The 25,751-nt window shown below is 32.7% G+C and overlaps 1 protein-coding gene across 1 annotated transcript; it reads left to right on the top strand.

Annotated features, from left to right (window-relative positions):
- On the top strand, positions 1-25,468 carry ect (ectodermal). Its single transcript, XM_077438765.1, has 8 exons — positions 1-131; positions 13,524-13,779; positions 19,070-19,177; positions 19,265-19,717; positions 24,090-24,288; positions 24,359-25,037; positions 25,122-25,256; positions 25,343-25,468. Exons 2-8 carry the CDS (start codon positions 13,539-13,541, stop codon positions 25,466-25,468), a joined length of 1,941 nt encoding a protein of 646 aa, XP_077294891.1. The 5' UTR covers positions 1-131; positions 13,524-13,538.
- The last annotated feature ends 283 nt before the right edge of the window (positions 25,469-25,751 follow it).

Raw genomic sequence — 25,751 nt, forward strand, 5'->3', positions numbered from 1 at the left:
CAGTGACCTCTAAGTCAAGCACGACCGATGTTTGCGAGACAAAGCAATTTTATGGTATCGTTAAACATTTGAGTGTATATATGCATATACAAGCTATATATTGAGCCTATAAATGTAGAAAATATATGTACGTATGTGTATCTGTATTTTAAATAATACATAATACTTAATAATTATTAAATTTATAATATATTAGCCATCGATATGTGTTGATTATTTACTAAGATCGTTAGATAAATTTATCGAAGTATTCCATAAAGCCATCGTCATTTAATGAAAAATTCTAAAAGCTCGTCGACTAGGTGCTAGGTAACACAGGATGTTTTTTTAATAGTTGGATAAAAATCATCAAAATTATTCCATTGACATTGTACATCATGTATGAAAAATGTTTTATTTTGGTTTGGTTTGGTTTTTAACTTACTCGTTCGTTGATGTTTCCAATTCGTCGAAGCTTCAATTCGCATAGCATCACTTCCGTGATGCCTTGTTGATTTCATTCCGATGACAAATACTCAATGGCGTCATCATCAACAAACCAAGGCTTCGAGCAGCCTCACACTGTCGTAGTAAAAAAAAGCATTCTAACGATTCCCATCAATCTATCGACGGATATAATTTTAAGGAAAGCCCTCTCAATAATGTCAATTTTAATACGCGTTCACATCTCACGTACCGCCGTGGAGCTTTTCTACATTTATTTTCGAGAAAGCTATCCGAGGATGTGTGAGGTTCATAATTGGAATCGGTATTTTATGTCAAGCTGCGTTTCGAGTTTTTGGAATATCGATCATGCGAGTCGACTTCGGAAAATCCTTGCGAACGAACGCGGTCAGCATCTGTCGCCGAGGTGCAGAACAGGTTTGGTGAAAGAATGACGAAGGTCCCTTCCCGACCATCGGAGAAAGTGGTCAAGACGCCATATTTATTAAATGGCAGCCGCCGATGACCAGCAAGTTCATGAACAGGCAATTACAGTCTTACGCTGCACCCAAATCGCTATAATCCAACTAACTTGCGACATGTATAAAATACCCCATTAAAAATAAAATCTCATTTGATTTTGATTGCGCCAATAGATTATTTTACTCATGGAAATTCTCAATTTGTCATGGTTATGTTTGTATATACATACATAATAATAATGTACACACAATTAATAGCATTCATTATTTGGTCAATAAAATCATTTAAGTGTTTATTTTCCGTAAAATCCTCAAAATACAACACGACGGTATAATTAAATTACTTTTATTTTTATTTGAATTTGTTCACTTTTCTACTAGGTATTCTATTAATTTATTTTAATTTTTTTTAAAAATTCAATTACGAAATTGTGCATAGCGCGACAATTGCTTTCTCCTTGGTCACGGGACTGCGAAGTCGCCTTGTGTGCGAATGCACTCTCCGGAAACCGCAATAATTATGCAAATGAAGTTTTGGCAATGAAATGGTGTCATTTACCTTCTTGTCAAATGAAGTTTTGTACTCGGATGAATGGAAAAATCCCGTCCCTGAGCAAATATTTCACTTTTTTCTTAACATTCATATGTATGTATGTAATTTTACAAAGAAATTTACTTCAAAATCAACTAATTACATTTTATATTCGTTTATAATTCTAAGTATATAGATATTACAAACCATTTTTGTAAAATATGCATAGCGAATTTACACGAATTGTATGTATTATACGTTATTATTTATCATCTACACATACCCATGTGTGTTTATTTGTATTTATGTAGTTGCGTGTTTTTATGTCATATTGCTCAATCTCAAGTGTATATTCAATTACGTATGTAATTTTTGAAAATTAAATTTAATATGAAGAAAGTTACGTAGTAGCAAAATGAAACATTTTTGTTTTTAGTATATTATATGTAGGTACTGTAATTAAGTCATTACCTGTTGTGATAAAACAATTGAATTTGTTATTATTTAGTTGCAGAAACTTATACATATCTAAATTTCGAATATCACGAATCATTGTGAGAAAATATGTTGAAAAGTGTCACTTTGACATGACTTTGTGACAGCCCACTGCAATTAATGCAACGTGGAAAACGATTAAGGTTCGTGGAATAAATATTGCAATTCACACGTGTGCAAGACCAATTAACGAAATTTGCCATTGTTTGTTGTCAATCACACGTTTCTAATAACTGACAGTATTATGAATGAATTAAACGAGCGTATCATATATTAAGAACGTGATGACCCACACCAACACAAGTGACGAAAGTGCAAATCGAAAAAAAAACCCATCATGTGATATCAAAATTTCTCAACGGCGTGCGTTGTCGCCTTTTGAATTTACTAATACGAAAAGCAATTTTACGAAGGTCGCATCCTGCATTCTTGCAGCATCATGTGACTTTATTTTCGAAAACACTTCGGGGTTCGGATTGCCTAATCGCGAAAATAGAGAGCTTTTGCGTAACACATAACGCTATTAGATGTGCTAAAACGCCGTCAACGAACGACAAATCATGTAAAATGGATTATTTTGAATTTCTCATACATGAATGTGATTTGAAAACAATGCATCGTTAAAACTGTGCAATAATTTTGCAAGGCGGTAAGAATAAATTACACGTTGAAAAGACTTGATTTAACTATATTTTATAAGAGTATTCAATTTCTCAAATACTTAATTCACAAAGCAATTTAAAAATGTGTCCATTTAAGCGTATATTAGGATTCAACTAAAAAAAAAAAACAGGTAAATATTTATTGTATTTATAATACAGTTACGTATGTACCTATAATTAGTAGCAATTAAAATTGTTATGATCATCATTTTATGTAGAAATATCAATTAATTGAATATCATCACAGTAAACTATCCTTGATTATAAAAATAGCTGATATTGGAAAATTAATTTTCTTATTAGAGACATCTCTGAAAGAAAATTTAAACTAAAAAGAAAAATCACAAGGAAAAATACGTGATATCGCGTATGCAAACCACTTTGATCAATGTAAATAACCAACGAAAATAAAACGTTTTTACTAAATATACACAGATGTCACAAAAAATCAGTAATTATTACAGATTTCAGCTTTTGAAAAAGATTTAGAAATTTCAGCTAAATAAATGTAAAAATTTAAATTTAAATTTTTATTATTTATTTAAAATTAGATATTTTGAATTATGTATGAATTTTTTTATGCGCATAATAATGACCTCATTTGAAAATCTCGCAATAAAAATATTGATATATACCCATTGGAATTGAAAATTAGCCATAAGCTAATGCAAATATAATATTTATTATCTAAACATATTCATCTTTTGGACAATGCAGTATCTTCGAATACATTTTTTCCTAATTAAGTATACGACTACTCAAGATTTGAATGTGCTCGTAATTTAGTTAAAACACAATATTATGCAAGTATTCGCCGTTGATTCACTCGAAATAAATGCATTATCTACTTATATTAAATGTCACTTTCTTGAGCAGGGCCGTATCCAGTTTTTAAATTTCGAAACGAACCTTTGCCAGAATCACTGTTTTTATGACACAGATCGCATATGTTAATCTCCGATCCGTTTACGTATTGATGTGTCGTCGCTTTGTGCTATACCGATGGCGTTTCTTTATTCTATAATTAGTCATATTTATATATTAGGAATTTGGAAAGTACCAGTCCAGACCTGAAGCGCGGTGCCGCCTCTTCCTCTCCATTTCTCCAATTCTTGAACTCTCGTCTGACCTACAAACGGACAAACCGGTTATCGAATCCGCCGCAATTTAATTATAATCCTCGTCGAACCAAGGAAGCGAACATGAGATGATCACGCACGTCATTAACCAAGGATTTTCTTTTCCGAAGAAAGCGACCGTCGGTAACCCATCATCATCATCTTCATAATCTCGCCGGAGAGTGCAGTTCGAACGATTCGAAGCACGGTCATCGACGATCCGTTCCACATTTCGAAACGTAAACAAACGACAAGTAAACAAATTGAACATTACTGAAATTGTGAACGTCTCATCTAATTGTAAAAAGTCGGTAGTGATTTCTAAACGTTTCAATGCATAGTTGCAGATTTGTTCGTCAATTTTTATTATAAATCAGAGCACTCTTCATTTACCGACCAATTAACGAATCGTGCCAAATTTTATTTAGCGCACGTATTCGACACCATCTCTTCAATAATATGAAACCTTTTAATTATTCACCAAATCCACTATTCACAATCACCAGACTATATCTATTGTTACTACGTTCATATATAAAGTAAAAAAAGTAGCAGGTCTTTGCTTACTTTTAGTCATATTACCGTACATTCATAAGCATTACTTATCGTTACCGTTATGGCAGACATTGTAATAATAACACATAATGTGATATATGATTTACTGCGATAATTTTCGGGTTAATATTATATATGTGAATAATAATAGAATTGAAAACTTGTTCGTTATTAAATCAACCAAGTCCAGCCCACAGCTTTAGAAACAAGGTCATTGTCAATGGCAGTACAATCAACCAAACATGATATATTTAAACTAAATATATCGTGTTATTTAAATATACGATATATTTAAACTAAAAATTAGTGTAAGTACTTACATACATATATATGTCACAGAGAAATTATAACAACTGTGAAATCATAATTACACTAACAATTAGTGAATTCATATCCAATTTACACATAATAGTTATATTTTCACTACGGATATTACATATTCACTGGGCTCTATTAGTGAAATCATAACTTTTGACAGTTGAATGATAGTGAAATACTAACTTAAGATTATTTTATATAATGCTTTTTGATTCAATAATTACATAATTGATATTGCGTACCATGAAAATAAAGTTTTTCTGATTACACGATCCGAATGAAGCTGTTACATTCACCCCAAGCTGAATGAAATACACATATTATCGTAGAAATAATTATGTATTTCATAAAATAAACAATCTAATTTTTCGCGAAATCGCTCGTATTTTTTTCGCTATCGCATGGTGCATTATCGTTCTAATTCCGAATTCACTGACATTGAGAAGTGAATTTGTAATTCTATTGTTACATCCGTACTCACTACCCGACTCAGTGAAACTATACAACAACAATGTCACTATAAAATATATAAAACTAGTTGTTTTACCCGGCATCGCTCAGTATTTGTAATATAAACAGCTTGAACATGGCGAATCTAATAGTAAATATTAATTTGTTTTTTTATTAAATTTATTTGAATCGAAAAAAATATAATATTCAACCAATTGAATTGTCGTCATAGAAACTTTTGTTTACGAAGTTCCCAACCAAAGATACTTACATATATACATACTTACATATAAAGTCTCTTTCGAAATTATATGCATATGTATTAGATAAAACAAAAATCGTTCAATGTGCGTGTGTAATTCGTTTCTGATTGTCTATCGTCAAATTCATTTTTGATTGGCTGTCGTTAAATATTTAAATAACTTATATTTATATTTAAAATACTGAGCGAAGCTGGGTGAATACACTAGTAATATATAAAAACTAGAATCCTTGTCTACCTCACGGCATCGAAAGTGAAAAGGTCGAAAAAGCAAATATCGGAAGGTAAAGATCGAAAAAAAAAATCTAAAAAAGGTGCATGGTAAACGGTACTATGTATGTATATAATATATATAAGTGGCATGCGGTGAAATTACCTCTCTTTTTGTCTTACAGCCTTGTTTAATGTGCGCGCGCAGGATACGGGAGGAAAAGCCTGTTCCTCTTGTTCCTGTTGTATCCTGCTCGCATAAATTAAGTGAGGATGTACGACGGGGAGAGAGAGACTTTTACCGCACGCCACTGATATTTATTTTTATTTTTTATTTATTTTTTTATTCAATTTACACCAAGAAGGCCTAACAGGTAAACCCAATGCACCTTCCTGGCCAAAGACAATTATATAAACATATATGTACACCATCCATATATACACAAATTCTTACACGTATACACAAATACACATACATACATTCATAAATATAAAAATACACATATATACATATACATACATACACACCTACACACACACATATATATATATATATATATATATATATATATATATATATATATATATAAAAATACACATATATACATATACATACATACACACCTACACACACACATATATATATATATATATATATATATATATATATATATATATATATATATATATATATATATATATATATATATATATATATATATATATATATATATATATATATATATATATATATATATATATATATATATATATATATATATATATATATATATATAAATAAAAAATATATTAAACGTTTTTCATATGTATTCATGGTAAACGAACATTTTCGACTTTTTTACGGTCACCCACATACATATACAAACATATATGTACATCTAATATATAATTTCGAAAGAGACTTTGTATATTTATATGTAACTGTCGTTGGAAACTTTGTAAACAGGTAAGTTTCTATGACGATATATTTTCATTTCGAATCAAATTCGCCCCCAGCTCTAAGGGCGCAGTTGCCGGGCACAGGCACCGGATTCTGGTATACATATAATTTTGAAAGAGAAAGTATATATGTTTGTTTGTTCGTGACAGTCAATTTAATAAAAAAAAAACAAATGAATATTCAAATAAATTTATATAAAATAAAGTTATTCAAATAAATTTAATAAAATGTTTACTATAAGATTAGTCCCGTTTAAGAGGTTTATATTTCAAATACCGAGTGAAGCCGGGTAAAACCACTAGTATATAATAAAACATATTTTTTATTAGAAAAAGTTAATGGAATTTTTTGTATCTCATGCACATGAGAGCACAAAAAATCAATCAACCATTAAAAGCGCTATATCATAAATTCATTTTTTTTCATATCAGAGCTACTATTCGTATGGACTATTAAAAGATTTTTTTTTAATTTTGCCAAAAGTCGAGAAACACGAGAAAGCCTGAGAAGAAAATAAAAATGTTAATAAGCATAAGCATACACTTATACTTAGATACAATGAATATGAATAAATATTAGAAGAGCCTATGCGATAAAGAAAATATTATGCAAATAGTAATATTAAATATACAATTTAGCATTAAGCATTTAATAATTGTACATAGTATTTGACTTTCAATTCGATAAATTGTATAATGGATATTTTTATTGTAGGCTTGTAGTAACTTCGAGCTTATTGAATGAATGATAATCAGGATAACTGTAAAGACTTTCCCCGCGGCTTAGGAATGTCTCTTGATATTTTAATGAAATTAATTTATTTATTTTATTTCATTTTAACGAATGGCCGATCTCAGTTGTGCAGACGGTGAATAATGAAACGCGGCTTATCGACGAGACCGATTTTCCGAGGGGGAAATCATAGAAATTGTAAAAATGTCATCAGCTGGTTTATATGGGCAATTGACACTTTTCCATGTCGAATCGAGGATACAATTATATTAAATTTCTAAAACGCGGTATAACTTATTCAGCGCATGCTCACTTCTACTTTCTTCTCGTCGAATTACCATCGAATTCCAGTGCAATCGTACGTTGCATATTACTCGCACGTATCTCACAATGGCGTGTTGTATTTTTTGACAGACAGCATTTCAGATCGTCAAATAAATCGATCGAATTTTACAAATTTCACGTTGTTGTTCACATGACGATGCACGCCAAGGTTTCCAGTGCATCAAGGTTTCTACATATGTAAAATCGAAATTGATCATTGTTGCATTATTTAATTGAAAGATTATATTTTTTCTCGATTTGACAGAGGCCGTGTATAATTTTTAATTGGAAACGGAGCGACCTCTAAATGCACGCTTCTTTTAGCATTCGCCAATTTTATGCGATGCAAACATGATACAGTATTTCTCAAAGAGGTGTAAATTATGCAATTTACATTACTATCAATTATTTTATTATTTTTTTTATCCAATTATGCCTTTCTTGCGTCGCATCTTAAATAACTTATTTCATAGAAATCTAATTAAATATCAATAATTTTCATAAATGGATCTTTTTGCGATACCTCACTACCGTTTTCTCGATATTTTCTTTTTATTTTGACGTCTCCTGAAGAAAAAAAAACCATTCAATCAACAAACATTATTTTGTCAGTCTGTTAATTGTTGTTAGATAGAGTTTCTTAAAATATTTAATCTTTACATGCAATCACTATGAAAAATTAGGGTATTGTAGAAAAATTCATGTATCAAAACTTTATATTCCTACATAAGACCTTTTTGTCAGAAAATATTATATTATATGTATGGCAAGAGTAGTGTATATGGTGGAAAGAGTGAAGAGACTAAAATAGCAATGGGCGGGTCACATAATGAACAAAATATGGGCAAAAAAAAGTGCTAGAATGGTACCCGGGAGAATGTAAAAGGGCAAAGGGAAGGCCGTAGGGAGAATGTTTAGACAAAGAAGTATGCTCGGCATAACGAGGAAAGATAAGAAACGGAATACGTGGGTGAGAAGTTTGACGAGAGTAGTTGATATATGTGTGAAGAGATTGAAATTGAAATGGACGGGTGACGTAGCTAGAAGAATAGACAAAAGGTGGACGAAAGAAGTGCTAGAACGGTACCCGACAGAGTGTAAAAGGGTGAAAGAAAGGCTGCAAGGAAGATGATAGACGAATTTAAAAAAATATGTAAGGTAAGATGGATGAAAGTTGCTCAAAATAGAGATGAACAGAAGCGTGTTGGAGAAGCCTTCATCCAGTAGTGGATGATGAATGGCTGTAAATGATGATGATGTATTGTTATAGAAATAAAACTTTCATTAAAAAATTTAAATCTTTATTTACGAATGCATATTTATATTGATTTTACTATACATACGTTTTTAATGCTATTATTGAACATAAATGATAAATGCAGGGTATAATATTGGAACTTTACAACCTATCGATAATTTTTAAATTGCAGAACAGACGCTAATCAAAATCAGTGAAAAATAGAATCATTCCACTTTCAAAAGAAATTGCCAACATACAATAAATAGGGATAATGATTCGCTTTTTTTTGCGTTCAATCCGAATCAATAGCTTTGCTTGTTTAATTGGCAGCAAAAATGGAGAGCAAGTGGTCCGTCGAGTTCTCGCCTCGCTAAAGTGAAACTTTGAGAAACAGTGCGATAGAGGGATCGAAGCGTGTGATGCTGTGCTCTCATCATCCACTTATAACTGTACACGAGGAGCACTTTGTGCAGATTTAACACGAAATCGGCGAAAAGATTGCGACGACAATAGTGCCATTATCTTAAAAAATAGCGCGTGTAATTTGTGCATTTTGAAACAAAAGTGCAATCAAACAGTTTCCGTACTCGACATCGCCGATCAGCCGATCTGCCGAAGTGATACTCATGAATATGTATTATACATGATTTGAATAGTTTCAGCTATATTTTTCAGTGCTTGTTTCAGCAGAAATGTCTAATTGAGGTATTTCATAATAAATGAAGCTTTTGTACGAGCAGTCAATTGGCAGTAGTTAGGTATGTCGTGCTAGCGGGAAATTGATCGAACAGGGTTCGAAACCACACCATGATCGATTTCAAATCGTCCGTACCGGCGATTAGTGTGATCTAGATTTTACTTTACATCTCTGTCGAGAGAGCCTTTTCACTTCGCACATCGGCAGCAAAACGGACAGAGATGGTAAACCAGCGGACGAGACCGAATCGTAAAATATTAACAGCTATGATGTCGACATGTCGAGGAAATCCTTTTACATGGCATAACAGTTACTTTGTTTGCGGATTTGGTAGTTGCAATTAACAACGGATGCTGCAAAGTTTTTATAATGTCTGCATAAAATATAATATAACGGTCTAATGTTTTTCTTTTACCGTTTCATTAGCTTTTATTGATTTAGTGGGCAGTAAATTAATCATTACATTTGATTCGGAGAAAAGCGCATGAATTTACGATAAGATGGCGAACATTTATTTTAAACAAAAAATATATGTACGTACGTAAATTTATGTACTTAAATAAACCTATGTATAAGTGAATGAAAATTGTCAAATCGGTTGTCAAATATTATTTTAAAACATTTAGTACTTGGTTTATAATCAAATGATAGAATTAAGTTGTATTTTTATTTTACGAAACAACTGATAATATTAATATATTAAATAGTTTTTTACATATGATTCCAAATTCCAAAAGTTGATTGCTGACATCAATCAAAGAAAATCTTGCATTGTTAACTGTTACGAAACATTCTTACTTTTCATTTTTAAATATGTACATACATATTATATATACAATTAAAAACTTCACTTTCATGCTAAACTTATAAAATAGGTTATGCCTCAAATGCCAAAAACTATCAAAATAACTTTCAAATAAGAACATTCTTTTCACAACTAGGCCATACCTTATTTGTTATTTAATGTTGCGTCCTGAGCATTTCTCTTCTTCTTACATTTCATCCTTTTAAATCAGACCAGACTTTCAATCAATGACTTTACGAATATCAGAGCACATTCCCAATCAATCCCAAATTTATTAAAACTGCATTTTCAATCAAATCGTAGAGTAGATTTCATTTTTCCAAATTCAATTGTTTATTGATTTATTCAAAAATTAAATAATATATGCCTATTATTAGCCGTACAGAATTTACAACGTTAAAAAAACCTTTTTTAATTTCATTTTCACATAGTCAAGTGTTCATTTTCACATAGTCAAAAAACCAAACCAAACTTATACATATACGTGTATATCATCATCATTTATAGCCAATCACCATCCATTACTGGATGAAGACATCTCCAACACACTTCCATTCCTCTCTGTTTTGCGCAACCCTCATCCATCTCACCCCACACATTATCATGGGTACTATTCCAGCACTTGGGTTTTCCATTCTTCTAGCCATGTGACCCACCCATTACCATTTCGATCTTTTAACTCTCTACACCATATTAACTACCCTTGTAATACGTTTTACACAAGTATTCCGTTTCCTATTTCAGCAGCGTTACAGCTATACAGCGTTCCACGCTTCTCTGAGTGCATCGAACTTTGTGTAGCATTTTGGCGTTAATGTCCAAGTTTTACATTCATACGTCATACACATTGATGAAGATCTATTTTTTCAGACAAAGTGGCATACGCCAGAATTCACTCCAGCCTATGTAGTTTCATAATATATGTATGTACATACATACATACATATATTATGAATTGTATATAGGCAGGGTCGGCTCAAAGGTGCAACAGACTAGACACGCGCCTGGCGCGCCCTCATTTTTTTCTGATTATAAAATTGAAACAAATACATATATAACAATTGGCTTTTTTTGAATTTATAAAACATCCCGAATGAATATTTAACTTAATTTTTCTACTCAACGTTACAATACTGACTATTAAATATTATAATTTACGAAGAACGCAGGAAATCGACTGTCAAATATCAACGACTCACAAATAAAACTTGTCAAAAAGAAATCATTGATACAGATTGTATTTAATTTGTATAGAATTGTATTTAAATAAAATATTGCTGAAACGTTATTTTAAACGATATATAATGTTAATTTAATTTTGTTTTTTTAGTATATTTTTCTTCAACAATTTCAATAATTTTTATAAAAAATATTGCTCAAAAAAGATAAAAGGGGGGGGTGGGGGGCTGAAAACTGATGTAAGTATAAACATTTGAAATTAAATTAAATCAGACAAATAGAGTAGTAAGTAGCCGATTTTTTGAGGCACCGTTTCAACAATTAAATCAGATTTATTGTCGAACTCTGATAGGAAACGATCCACTAAGAGTTACAAATATCCAAATCTGATCATCAGCACCGCAGAAATATTTCAAATCATACAGCGTATGATTCTATTAAATCGATATCTAACTAAGACTTGATTCCAAGACCTCTCAGTCTCTAGGAACATGCTGAACATGAACCCGATGACTTTTGATATGACATGGAAATATGCATCGAAAGCGCAAACTTTTCCGAAGATTTTCCGACCGAACGAAAAAAGGTTCGGCCGCCATGGCTATATGGCCAAAGCTATCGCCGCGTTCGAAAACCTGATCGGGAGGAAACGCGCGGGAAGCTTCAGACCCGGAAAAGGGGTGGGGAGGAGGCTCGACGGGAGGGGGAGGGTCACGTGGCTCCCGTGACGTAACGGTATAAAAGCGGGAGCCGACCCACCGCACGCGACATTAACACAGACACCCCGCACAGAGAGACATCCAGACATACACAAACACACACACACACACACACACACACATATATTCACAAAAGTACACTGTTACAGTGCTTCGATTGACGTTTTAGTGTTGAGTGATTGACGTGTCGGATCGCACCCGGATTAGGTAAGCCGCGAAAGTCGACCAACCAACCCCCTGTGCTTTATTGTAAAATTATTATATTTTATTCGAATTCGTCCTCGGTGTGATATATTATTATATATGAATGTGCTAAAAGTTCGGTATATACAGTGTGTTCGAGTATTCAGCCACTGTATCTGAAGTGTGTTTTATTTTTTTGAATTTCGGTGCTATTTTATTTCATACTTAAAATGTATGTCTGTATATTGATTTGTTTTTAATTTGGTACAATTTTATTTTGCATTCAAATTATAAATTTAAACAAAAGAAATTCAGTTACATATATTTTGTTTTTAAATATCGTTTTCAACTTACATGGATATATCGCCGTTTTTTTGGACGCCATTTTTAATTTGAACCAATATGCACATATTATCATATACGTACTTCTAATATATACTTTCGAAAGAGACTTTGCATGTATGTGAGGTTTAATGTAAGCTTTGGATGGTAGAATCCGTGATGTTAAATTTAGTAAAAAAACAAATGAATATATTCAAATAAATCTAAGAAAATGTTTAATATTAGATTAGCCATGTTTGAGCGGTTTATATTACAAATACCGAGCTAAGCCGTGTAAAACCACTAATATATTATATATGAAAATTTACTTTTAGAATATAGTTTTTATACAATTGATAGTATTATCAAATTAAAACCAATTTGAATGTGAAACAATTGCATTTATATTTAACATAGTGCAAATTGACCGATAGTATTGAAAATTAGACTGAATCCTTGTATGGTGGATAGTTATAATATAACACATGTACAATATGTCCGTTCTATAGTTTCTTATGTACCTACATATGTACATATACGTAAATTCAAGTCCGTATTGACATTCGAGTTCATCGGACCGGTGCCGTTATGTGGCGGATCGCGTTTTCGCATTTTCGCGCATAATTTTAAAATGTTTAACTTTTGACAGCCGCCTATATGCAAATTTCGAAAATTTAAGGTGTCTGATGAGTTGGTTCACCTCAGGTGACCGACTTATGCATGCATATCTGTACACCGGTGTGATTTCGACGGGGCGAAGAGTGCAACGACGGAAGCCTGCAACGGTTACCGTTAATTAGCTACTAATTGGGAATCACTCATTCGTTCACTCTTAGCACGATTTTGTTTTTGCAGGGGTGTCGTTCGAAGATGAAGGTCGCCTTTTTATTCCTGCTGGTGAGTTGTATGGCGATAGCCCTGACGCAGGGCTCGCCCATCACCCAACCCAACGATAGTCCTGTGAAGCCTCAAGCCTTGGAACACGCCCAAGAAAAGGGCAGGCAGAATGCTCAACCATCCCAGTCGTCCAACGATGATGACGACGATGACGACGATGACGACGACGACGACGACGACGACGACGATGACTTAGAAGACGCCCTTGATGATGGTAAGTGTTGTTCATCTTATATTTTTGACATCAGCATGTCACTTTTTAGATAACATATGACATCTTCTATTTGACTTTTCCAAAGTTTTTCAAACGAAATTCATTAGCAATACCATCTAATCCAATAAGATACCTCAACTTTATTAGGAAATTATTCAATAATCGTCTAGTCTTCTATTTCTTACTGAAGCTTTATGCATTCATTAAATAAACTTTTTTTTTTGCTTTCGTTCTGCTCGTTTATTTATATTGCCTCATTTTTATCAACCATAGTATTGTGTTTTTCATTCCGAGTTATCATCTCTATTTGTAATAAGATCGATGTTAATGGTCATTCTCGTCAAATGCATTATCCAAATTTCTATTTCTTACTGAAGTTTTATGAATTCATTAAAGAAATATTCTTTTTTTTTTGCTTTCGTTAAGTATTGCTACTTTGGTTTTATCACTGCTTATTTATTTCTATTGCCTCATTTTTATCAACCATATTATTGTATTTTTCATTCGGAGTAATCATCTCTATTTGTAATAAGATCGATGTTAAAGGTCTTTCTCGTCAAATGCATTTTCCAAATTGTATTCAATTTCTTACTGTAGCTTTATGAATTCATTAAAGAAATATCCTTTTTTTTTCCTTTCGATAAGTTATTGCTACTTTCATTTTATCACTGGTCATTTATTTCTGTTGACTCATTCTTATGAACCATGGTATTGTGTTTTTCATTCCGAGAAATCATCTGCATTTGTAATAAGATCGATGTAAAGGTCATTCTCGTCAAATGCATTTTCCAAATAGTCTTCTATTTCTTACTGTAGCTGTATGAATTCATTAAAGAATTATCCTTTTTTTGCTTTCGTTAAGTTTTGCTACTTTCGTTTTACCTCTGCTCATTTATTTCTGTTGCCTCATACTTATGAACCATGGTATTGTGTTTCTCATTCCGAGTAATCATCTGTATTTGTAATACGATCAATGTTAAAGGTCATTGTCGTCAAATGCGTCGATTAAAAACTTTCTTCTTCGAACATAACGGAGTATTAGAATTGAAAACTTTGTTGTTGCTAAATAAGTGGGTAAATTGGGGTCCGGTTTTGGCGAAGGAGTTTTTGCGAGAGGAGACCCCGTTCATCGTAGTGATACCGGAGCCGGAGCAACCGGTCGGCACGTGGTCGGTTTTTTGGTCGGTTTTGTGGCCAGCTGATCGCATTGTAGTTTTTCCGCGTGAAAGTTTTAGCCCCGGCCCACATTGGCGGGTGTTTCACGAACCTCACCTTATTGGCGAAACGCTTCTGCTTCTGCTTATGGCAGCCGACCAAGCACACCTGCATACTTATGCTAATGCGGACGGTACACTTTCAGCCGACCCCGCAACCTTAATGAGCCGAGAGGAACCACAAACTCATATGTGGTAAGTGTCACGGACATTGTTAGCAATTGACGTTTTTTTTAATCGATATCAAACCTCGACTTTGGAAGTGGCGAATTCTTGACATGACGAATTTGTTTATCTTATCACGAATTAAATCTTATACTTCATGTACACAGTATACTCGGTGTTATATTTTGCTGCTCGCCTATGACGTTTGCAATTTTCCATACAATTGAATGTTCTGTAAAAGTGGCTTTCATTTTAAAAGAAATAAAATAAAACTAATGCAAATTAATTAAGGATATCTACATATTTGTATTTAATAATATTCTATACTCATCTAACAAAATTGAAATATAAACTAATATTAAAATTTGATTTATTGGCAGGTGTACTTAGTGCGTGAAAAATTCAATTTTAAATAAAAAATACAAATAGTTTTATTTATTGCTGTGTGAAAGCATATATTTTGATTTTTAAATGATTTGTATTGTTCGTAATACATATATCTTGGGTATATTCTAATAGCTACTGATCCAATGATAATTGTCTATTTCACAATTTTTTTGTCAGTATTTATAGTATTATCTAAATTTTTTTTAATTTGATTTTTAAATGCTTTTTATTATTACTAAATTATGTTCACAATACATATTATATCTATTTAAATAGATACTGATCATTTCTATTTTACAATTTTGTTAGTAATTATAGTATTATCTTATATTATATTATAGTACGTCAGTGTATAGATATACATCATTGTAGGAAAAAATCCTGTTAAGTTTATTCTTATAAATGATCATAATATATTGAATACACATATACTATTTTAACTAAAGGCTCTTTTAAGTCTAAGTCTATTAAGACGATTGTTTTAGATAATGTTACAAATACTACAACGCATAGACATCTTTACATTTTACATATATTATATTAATAATGTTATATTGGTCGCATTTAACGTATAAAAAATCATTTCGTTACCAAGTATTTGAAAATCAAGTATTTTATACATACATATTCATCGTATGTAAGGAAAACACTTATCATCAAAGATCGGCATTGGATGGATGCCTTTCAAATAACAATAGACTGCTCCATTAGTGTTTAAAGCAAGTTTAAAGTACAATAGTGAACTATTTTTTGTGCGAAAAGCATCCATCGACCGCCTACGAATACTTATCATTAGAGATCGTACCGGAAGCGTGCCGTTCATTGTTAATTGTTCACTGTGCTTTGTCCAATTTTATGAAGAACCTTTTTTTTGCACTCTAGCTTTGTAAATATACCCAAAACGCCACTGATTCCTGGAAAAAGCACGCTTCCTATCCGCCCTTTACTTATCATTGACCACGTACATATGTATTGGTCGTTGACCAATTGGATTTTAAAGTAAAAAAAATCTTTAGTACTTCGATGCATTCGATGATGATTCCCGTTTACCAGTAATTAATAGAATTTTATTCAATATATTGTTTATCAGTTTCACCTATGTTGTTTTACGTATGTACCTACATATTTTTATTGCTTATTATGTCTGAGAATATGAATGGTCGTTCAGGAATGCGACCTTAACCAATAAATTATTGGAAGGTGAAAATTTTCACCCATAAACACCCGTCTTTGTGTCGCGACGATAGATTAATGAGTCGTACCTTTTTTGCATCTACATACATACATATTTTGCGGTCGAATATCATTGATTTGCATACAAAAGTTACGCGAAGAACAAAAGGAAAAAGCTCAATATATTAAACGTTAGTCACAATGGTGTGATTAGTCATTGATGGGTTTCTTCCCGGATTCAATTGAACCAATGTGGAAAATAGCGCGTGAAAAGTTCACAATTAGTTCCAACGTTTCGTTTAGTTTGGTTTGGTCAGATTGACATTTGGCCAATGAACGTTAACGGTGCGTAATAGTCGGCGGCGTGTCAGGGCGTGCGGCTCACTTCCGTCACTTTCTCGATGAAGAATTCGCAATTACGGCCCACTGACCGGCTATCTCGAATTAATAAAGATGGCCCGGTCCATTTGACCGTCTCCGATCGATCAGCCATAGCCGGACTAATGGCGGCCGATTATTTAGTGGCCGACCGATGATCCGTCGTTTGTCCTCTGCCGCACCGATTAACATAACCGTTGCGTGCCCCACTAATTCAACTTGACACCTCCATTCAACTTGCATTTGTTTTGTCCCAGGATGATTGTTTTGCGTGTATGTACATACATATGTACATGCATTACATATCTGACCATTTGATCCGATCATTAATTCAATTTGTTTCATAAAAAAGATAAAAGAACCTAAAGGTGGCCTAGGAGTTCGTCCGCTTGTGTGCAAACTTATGTAAATCGTATCATATCCATTCGGGGTATAGTGTTGAAAAATTTAACCACAATAAAAATTAACCAGAAAAACAAAAAGTTTAGTTCTGAACAGAACCAGACAACAAGAGAGACTGAACGTTTTCAAGAACGTTTACCCCCAATCCCACATCAAAGATATTGTTCTTTCGATGACTAACCAATACTCAATATCGTTAGAGAAGTACATCTAGTAGTTGCAAAGATAATATAACATAAATGACCTAGCTCTATGCGGACCAGAGCTATACCCGCTATCCCGTTATTTCCCTGAATTATAGTTCGGGTGTGTTACAAGTTTTAACTTGCAACAGCAATCCAAAAGTATTCAACATGAGAACCTAAATGCATTTTAATTTATATTTTAGTTTCGTATTTTTTAAGGAATATAATTTATTCGATTTCTTTCGGCCGCCTGTGTGCGTTGCACGCATTTGTACATATACTAGGCGCGGCCCTGGTGGCTTAAGTTTACTTAGATCTTTGGCAGATGAGTGTTAAGCAATTAATCCGTTGTGGCGGCCTATCAGAGATCAGCAATTTGTCAACTTGATAATACAATCAATCAGTCAGGTGGTCTTAATTGTATTCGTCGTTGTCTGTCAATGACTTGAAATATTGTTAAAAAATGGACTAGACATTGCAATCACAATAATTTTTGTAGTCGATGAGCTTTTTTGTCAACATTGTAATTGATTAAATGTTTTTTCTAAATAAACGAAGAAATCTTTTTGTCAAGTAGGTTATGTCGTTGCATCTTTAACTATAACAAATGTCATAGCTACAGACTCTATTAGAGACTTGTCTGCAGATAAATGGTCACTTCGAGAGCAAAGATAAAGTAACAATAGAAAACGATGTATGTATGTACTTTTGTTAATTTCATGAGTTTGAAAATATTCAAGAAGTTATGGGTGTCAAAAAAATAATTAATTAATTTATTTTACATACTTGGGGGAGGCAGCAAAGCCGATAGACCCAAGGGGTTTGATATATATGTATAAATCAAACCACTTGGTTAAGTTTCAATATGTATTTTTTACTAACAAAAGCAATCAGGTATCCGTATTTAAAATATGATATCTTTTGTTTCGGTTTAAATAAAATTTTGAATAGGATGAAATATTTTCGATTAATTTGCATCGCTATTTGATTTCGTCTAATAAAATGTAGATCAATTGAAATGGAAAGCTTTATAGCGATGCTGATTGAGTTAGTAAAACAAATAGCGTATAATTAATCGCGTGCTTATGAATTAAAGAGCGTTTATTGTGTGAACGCTTTTCCTCACCCACAAATATTGCGTTTTTATGAAAGATGCAATTACGCTAGTCGTTTAAATTTAATGGTTTTTTTTTTTTTACTCACGTGTATTCTTTGAACGCGTATAATTATTCTTATCGCCTGTTCATAGTACCGTATCGCTACACTAAGAATTAATTATTAAATGATTCTTGTTAACACGCATAAATAGTATCCGACGTTTTTACGCGTTGATTGATTATAATAACCAAATAAACGTAATTTAACCTAAGTTTTTTTCTTTGATAGACGATGATGACGATGACGACGACGAGGACGACGATGCTTCAGATGACGATGAAGATGATGACGACGATGATGACTATTTGGAAAGATTCTTCGACGACATTCTCGGAGGTATGTAACCTAATTTCTTTTTTTTATAATTTCAGTAATTTATTTGATCGTTTCATTCAATGTGTGCGTGTTTTTTTTTATACATAGATGATGATGATGACGATGACGATGATGATGTATCGCCGTCTACTGGATTGGTTCAACCCGTTGTCGCCGTTCCCGAAGCTCCTGCAGCATCACCTGCAGTGATCGCTACTGTTGAGGATCAATTGAACTCTGTAGGAGAGGCAGCTGACGGTGAAATCGTTGACGATCTTGCTGAAGGAGCTGAGTTGGATGCTGCAGATGCAGCTGACGTTGTACCTCAAACCGGTGAGGTAGCAGCTCCACAAATCGTGCAACCGATAGTGCAAGCATCGACCGCCGATGACTCTGACGATGACGAAGACGACGACGACGATGACGGTGACGATATCGAAGACGCACTTGACCCCGAGGACGACGACGACGAGGACGACGATGACGATGACGATGACGATGACGACGACGAGGAGGAAATCCTGGGAGAAGATGTGATCGACGCGAGGCGCGCAGGAGCACGTGAGTCCAAGTCGGTGAAGGGCCACAAAAGTAGTGGTGTTAAGAAGAGCAGGGGGAAGAGCGATCAACACCGCAAAAAGTCCAGTAGGAAAGTCCAGAAAAATACTAACGCTGCCGTAAAGCCCAAAATGATCAGATAGTTATGTGAATGAACGTGTGCAATTCATTCGTTTTTAATTCTATTAAGTCACGATTTTGCCTCTACAACCAAATCTTAATTTATTCAATTTTATTTATTTTAAAGTAATGAAAAAAAAACACTGATAATATTATTTATATCACTGTCGCGAACAATACTTAAGAAAGAAATTTATTAATAATCGCGTATCGCCATTATTAAAAATTTCGTAATTAGTGATATTATTTTATTGTATTTTTACGTCTTTCTTTTATGAAAAAATAATAATATGACGCGATATAAAAGATATGAAAAGACTGACTTATATACAATAGATATAAAACTTTAAAGACACAATTGAAACGAGGCGAAATCAATTGAAATTACACAATATATCAAACAGCCACTCACTTAACTTATTAAAATCCTACAAGTACGATTTAATTAAACTTAAGTATTTATTTATTTATTGTTAATTTTAAAACTTTTATGTACCGTTGGAGAAAAAAATGCATATTGATACAAAAGGCGAAAACTTTTACATCACACCGTTTCCGAGCGATTCAAATTAAATTAATATCTAGATCAATGTCACATTTCAGTCGTGGCAGAATAACTTAACTCTGAAATATTTTAACAATAAATTTTTTCCATAAACATTGTAAAATAACAACATGTACAGAAATATGATAATGCAATAGAGAAACATTTTTTATTCACTTTGATTGTGTGTTTTAATTTAACGGTCAGAAGGTCTGGTGATGTTTTTGCATACGGATCATCACGTTTGTCAGAACATCAATGCTGTGTAACCAGCATTTATTGGGATTTTTGTCAATCAAATGAGTTTTCGTGACATTGTCTAGTGTTATTAATTTAATTTCAATTCAACTATATTGATCATTTTTTGCTTCGAAAATAACCAAAGGTGAAAAAAACCGCTTTATAATATAATGTACTAATTGTTTTTAGACATCTCTTTAATGACGCTTTATATAATTTATATTTAAAAACGAGTAGTTAACAGTTGTGAGAATGCTGCTTTTAGTAAGTTATATTCTTCATCCATCATTTATTACATTCCCCGTGGTGTCCAATCACGAGCTTGATGTTATCTGACTTTAACGAAACGTTTAACGACAACTGACCTAGACTTTTGACCGCAAAGAACCCATATTCCCATCCTCATACACTTAAATTTATTTTATTTGATTTTAAATGTGTCCTTTATTGAATTTCCGACGTACATATTTCTAAACTAACATGGGAAAAACATTATGACAGCATTGACTACTATCCATATACATACGTTGACTAATACATTATTTTATTATTAGTATCACACATATTTAAATAATATTTTTATATAAAAACTATGCTACTATTTTTGTAACAATCTAAACTTTTATTTGGGAAAATATCTTTGTAAAATTAGATTATTCAAAGTATATAAGGCCCTACATTGAAACGCTTAGAACGTGCATGTATGTAGTGTCATAGTTCATATTTTTATTATTAAGATATGAAAAATTTAAACAGAAGATGGGTGTAATGATAAATTTAATGACGTCTCTGTTCTACTGGTTAAAAAATATAATGAGACGATTGTTTTATCTCGATCGTGAGTTCTTTTTGGTTCGAATCCAGAAAGAGCGGCTGGTTTTCGAAGTGAAGTCATCGTTCGTGTTTCACTTAGAAATGGTGTCAGTGTGTCACCTACTAAGACCTAACCAGCCAGACCAGCAGACAATTGAACAACCTGATGTCCGGCTTGGAGACCAGACAGTTTCAAGTTCGGCCTTCACGAACTTTCTACGTCCTTGGCGCGTCAGACTCTCGTCTCTCCACTATCCATCATCGTCTTTTCCATATGCACGTTCAACAATATGGTCGTATTGATGAAAATCGAAATTTAAACCAGTGAAATTCACTCTCGTTACGTTTTAAATCAACAAATTCAAAGAATGTTCGATTGTAACGGTTTGGCGCTCCACCGCGCATCGATGTCTCCTGTAACTTTTACCAAATTTACATAGAAAACTCATGTTTTTCATATTCAAATTCAGAAAAATGTTTAAATATTGACATTAAAAAATTGTGTTTTAGTGTCAAACGCCCCTTCGTCTTCTTCTTTCCATTATTATTAGCATAAGAATCGGTTAAATATACATTTGTATATTTAATTTACTGATCGAGCAACGCATACAGGTGGTTGAGGATCTCTATTAAGTTGGTTCAACACCAACGAGACCTGTATTGAGCGTTAGTGTAACGGTAGTTCCGACTCAAACACGTTTTATTAAGGTCGGCTGACAGAGAAGACGTCAAGTGTCTCTCCTGTAGCCAACTCGACTCTTTCTCCGAATTGATATTAATTGATTCTGAAAAGGATCGCGTTTTCGTAGCTTGAGCGTAATATAAATCCACACAATACTGATTAATTTCAATTATAACTGTAATAAAACAAAAGTCAACGAATGTTCTTCTGTAATGCAATGAAATTTTTTCTATGAAATATTTATATTCAATTCCGAATAGTGTCCTTTTATCAGACGAAGTCATATTAGAGCTTAACTTGTAAGTCTATTAAATGAAAAAAATATAAATATAAAAATATTTACTCACTCCAGGAAAACTGAAAGAACATTTGTATTTACATATGCGCACATACAAAGTAAAAGTTTGATACAAAAGTGTATTTTGACAATGTTTTCACATGCGTTTTAGCGGCTCGTCGGTGACATATTAAAGATTTTCCATAAAATATTGAGCTTTAAACATAGAGTCTTGTTCCCAAGCCGGCTCTGTATTCGAATTACGTTTAGTGGATATAGATGAAGACGAATAATCAATTTTTATGCATTGCTCGTTGTCGGCTAATCGCTTTCGTAGACTAGAAGACACATTTTAATGGTAATATAAATTTATTGGCCGATCCAGAAGAGGGTCGACTAACTGTTAAAAGTTGAAGCTTCCGCTACGTAGCCGCAATTCGTAATTAAAAGCCGACGTCGCAAAATTGTCGTTACGAATCGATCTCGCGGTTGACGGACTCTTCCGCCAAACTGTGGTTTGTGCGACACCAATTGATTAATATTAAATGTGTGCGTGTTCGGGTAGTTTTGCGCGACGAACATGTTTCCGTAACTGGTTTGAGAATCGCCGATTTTGTAGTGGATATCGGAGATCTTCAGATACTTTCACGTTTTCCCATTTCAGACGTTGTTTACCGTGTCGGTCGGTAAAAGCATTTCAATAGCGAGAATCTCTAATGTGGTATTTATTCGACGACCTTTTCGAATAATTAGGCACTCAAAATACAAAGTACATCATGCATATTTGATGTTTACACTTTCGATGACCTTAAAAAACACACATGGAAGCTCATTGTGTACTTTTACATATTTATTGTTTGCTTCTGGTATATAAGAAGGCAATGACGTTAGTTTTAAAAACAAATATACATATACATATATGACATTAAATTTAATAAAAAGTTAGTACACATTGATTTGAATAATATTACATAGTATAATAACAACTCATTGGTATCCAAAATTATGATGAAACTAACTTACATATTGTGGATAATTGAAGTGAGTTAGTTTGGAAGATGAAATTGTGTATATTTGATACATGGAATATTGAATAAAACATACTTACTAAAATAATGTGTGATACTAATAATATAATTCTTATCCACAAAATACTGTGATGATGCTATTCCTCGTGGTTGAATTAGAAAAATAAAAAATCAAAATAATTAAATGTAATATTAACAAACTAAACTATTTATCCGTAACAAAAGGTGTAATAATATTGGAAATATTGAATATCATTTATAATATATAATACATAATATAATAATAATATATTTATAATACATAATATAATAACACTTTTTGGTGATTTTTTTGTTGTTTTTTTTTTAATTATTTTCTGAATTATACTCATATAACATCTCAACATAGTTAATATGTATAGTTTAAGTTTCATTTAATTGGATTATATTTAAATAAAAAGTTAAGAATATACATACATATCTTCTGAAATTTATTTGTAAAATTTTAGTTTAAACAATTATATTACATTTTGATAATACTGTTTGATATATGTAAATATTCTACTTATAAATTCTTTATAGATAAGTATATACATCTAATATATGGTCATATGATGAAAATTGAGAATAATAACAAAATAAAAATAACAATAACCGAATTTTGTAATTTTAAATGTTCAATTTTGTAACAGGAGCTTTGGTAGAGAAGCCACCTTCTCGCAATCCAACTTTATATGTTGCGAAGTATAATATCTACATTGACAATATAATGGGCCGCATGAACAAAATTTTAAGAAAGAGGTATGATCCTGTTAGCGTGCGTTTGCAACCAGTTGATCCCAAGAAAAAGAGCAAACGGTCAAAAAGTGGTAAAAAGAAGAATATTTCCAGGTAATTTCCAATTCCTTTTTACTTTTAGGTGAACTATTAGTTTTTTATTAAATATACTTATCAATTGTAGGAGGCGACAAGGACAGAAAAAGAGGCGCAATCACCAGAAACGATCCATGGGTGAGGTCATTGAGGCTCAAAAGCCTGAAGAAGTGATTTCCACAGATTTGAAACAGAATGAAACCATTTTAGTAAAAAAGAACGATTCGTCCCCAATTGAAGATATTTCCATTATTAGAATTTCATCTCTCCCCATATCAACAGAAACAACAGCACAAATTTTACAAACGACCTCGTCCAAAGCTCCTTCGTCTGCCATTACACAAACTTCGATTCAAACGACAGCAGCTTCAGTTGCCAAAACAACAGGCACTACCACCACAACTATCACGGCTAGATCTACTCAACCAGCTACCACATCTAAAGCAACAACTGTTCAATTGGTTTTAGTAAGCAGCACTACTGAAAGTGTTGCCACAATTTCACCCGTTAAAAATTCAGTTTCAGCAACTGTTTCACCGATACCAACAGGTAACAGAGCTTCCAATGAAAGTTCGACAAAGAAAAAAATAAAAAAGAAGAATAAGGGAAAGCAAAATAAAAAGAGCAAACCAAGAGCCAGGGGTACACTTTACGGATTGTCAACTTTGAGAAGAAGCGGAGACGTTACCGTCAACATAATGGCAGACCATACTACAGTAAAAACCAACTTCTTAATAGGCCCACTTATATTAAAGGTTGAAAAAGAAGTAAGTAAACATAAAGAAATTTTAAACTAATGTTTATTTTGTAGAAGTTGAAATTTTACTAATATTAATTCTATATATGAATAGTTTGGACGTGGTGCTAAGAAGGAATTGAAAAGTGCTACGGCAACCACGGCTGAAATGTTTGGAAAACTAAATTTGAGGATACCAAATGGAAGTGGTGCCACTCTGCATTCAATCAGAGTTTTACAACCGAAACAGGTAATGAGAATATAATTATTTAGCCCGCATTGAATGTGAACCAATATGAATATTACTAGTAAACGATTGATAACTAAATTTCCTAGGTTCGTGTTGATAGTGTTGACAACCATGACAGAACAAGAGAATTCATTTGGAGACGTAGTTCAGATATAGCTCATGTCGTATCGCAAAAGCTAACGAGCGTCACCAAGTCATTGCTTAAAAAGTGAAGTTATCTAGTCCAAATAACAAAGTGATTGCCAGACATACCAATAATGTACAAATCATAAAATCACACAACGTGCCCATTATCACAGTATGTTGTGCCTTTCAATACCCACCATAAACATTTTGCATTTCTCATATTTAATAATAGATTTAAACTTTTTTTCATTATTATATACAAGTAATTGGTGTATGTTTGAATATAATATTTGAAATATGTGTGTATTACTCTATGTGATGCTGAATGTATGCAAAATTTGCAAAATTTCGTATTTATTTATAAAAATC

The sequence above is a fragment of the Arctopsyche grandis genome, chromosome 9, assembly GCF_051622035.1.
Source record: "Arctopsyche grandis isolate Sample6627 chromosome 9, ASM5162203v2, whole genome shotgun sequence".
NCBI classification, from domain to species: Eukaryota; Metazoa; Arthropoda; class Insecta; order Trichoptera; family Hydropsychidae; genus Arctopsyche; species Arctopsyche grandis.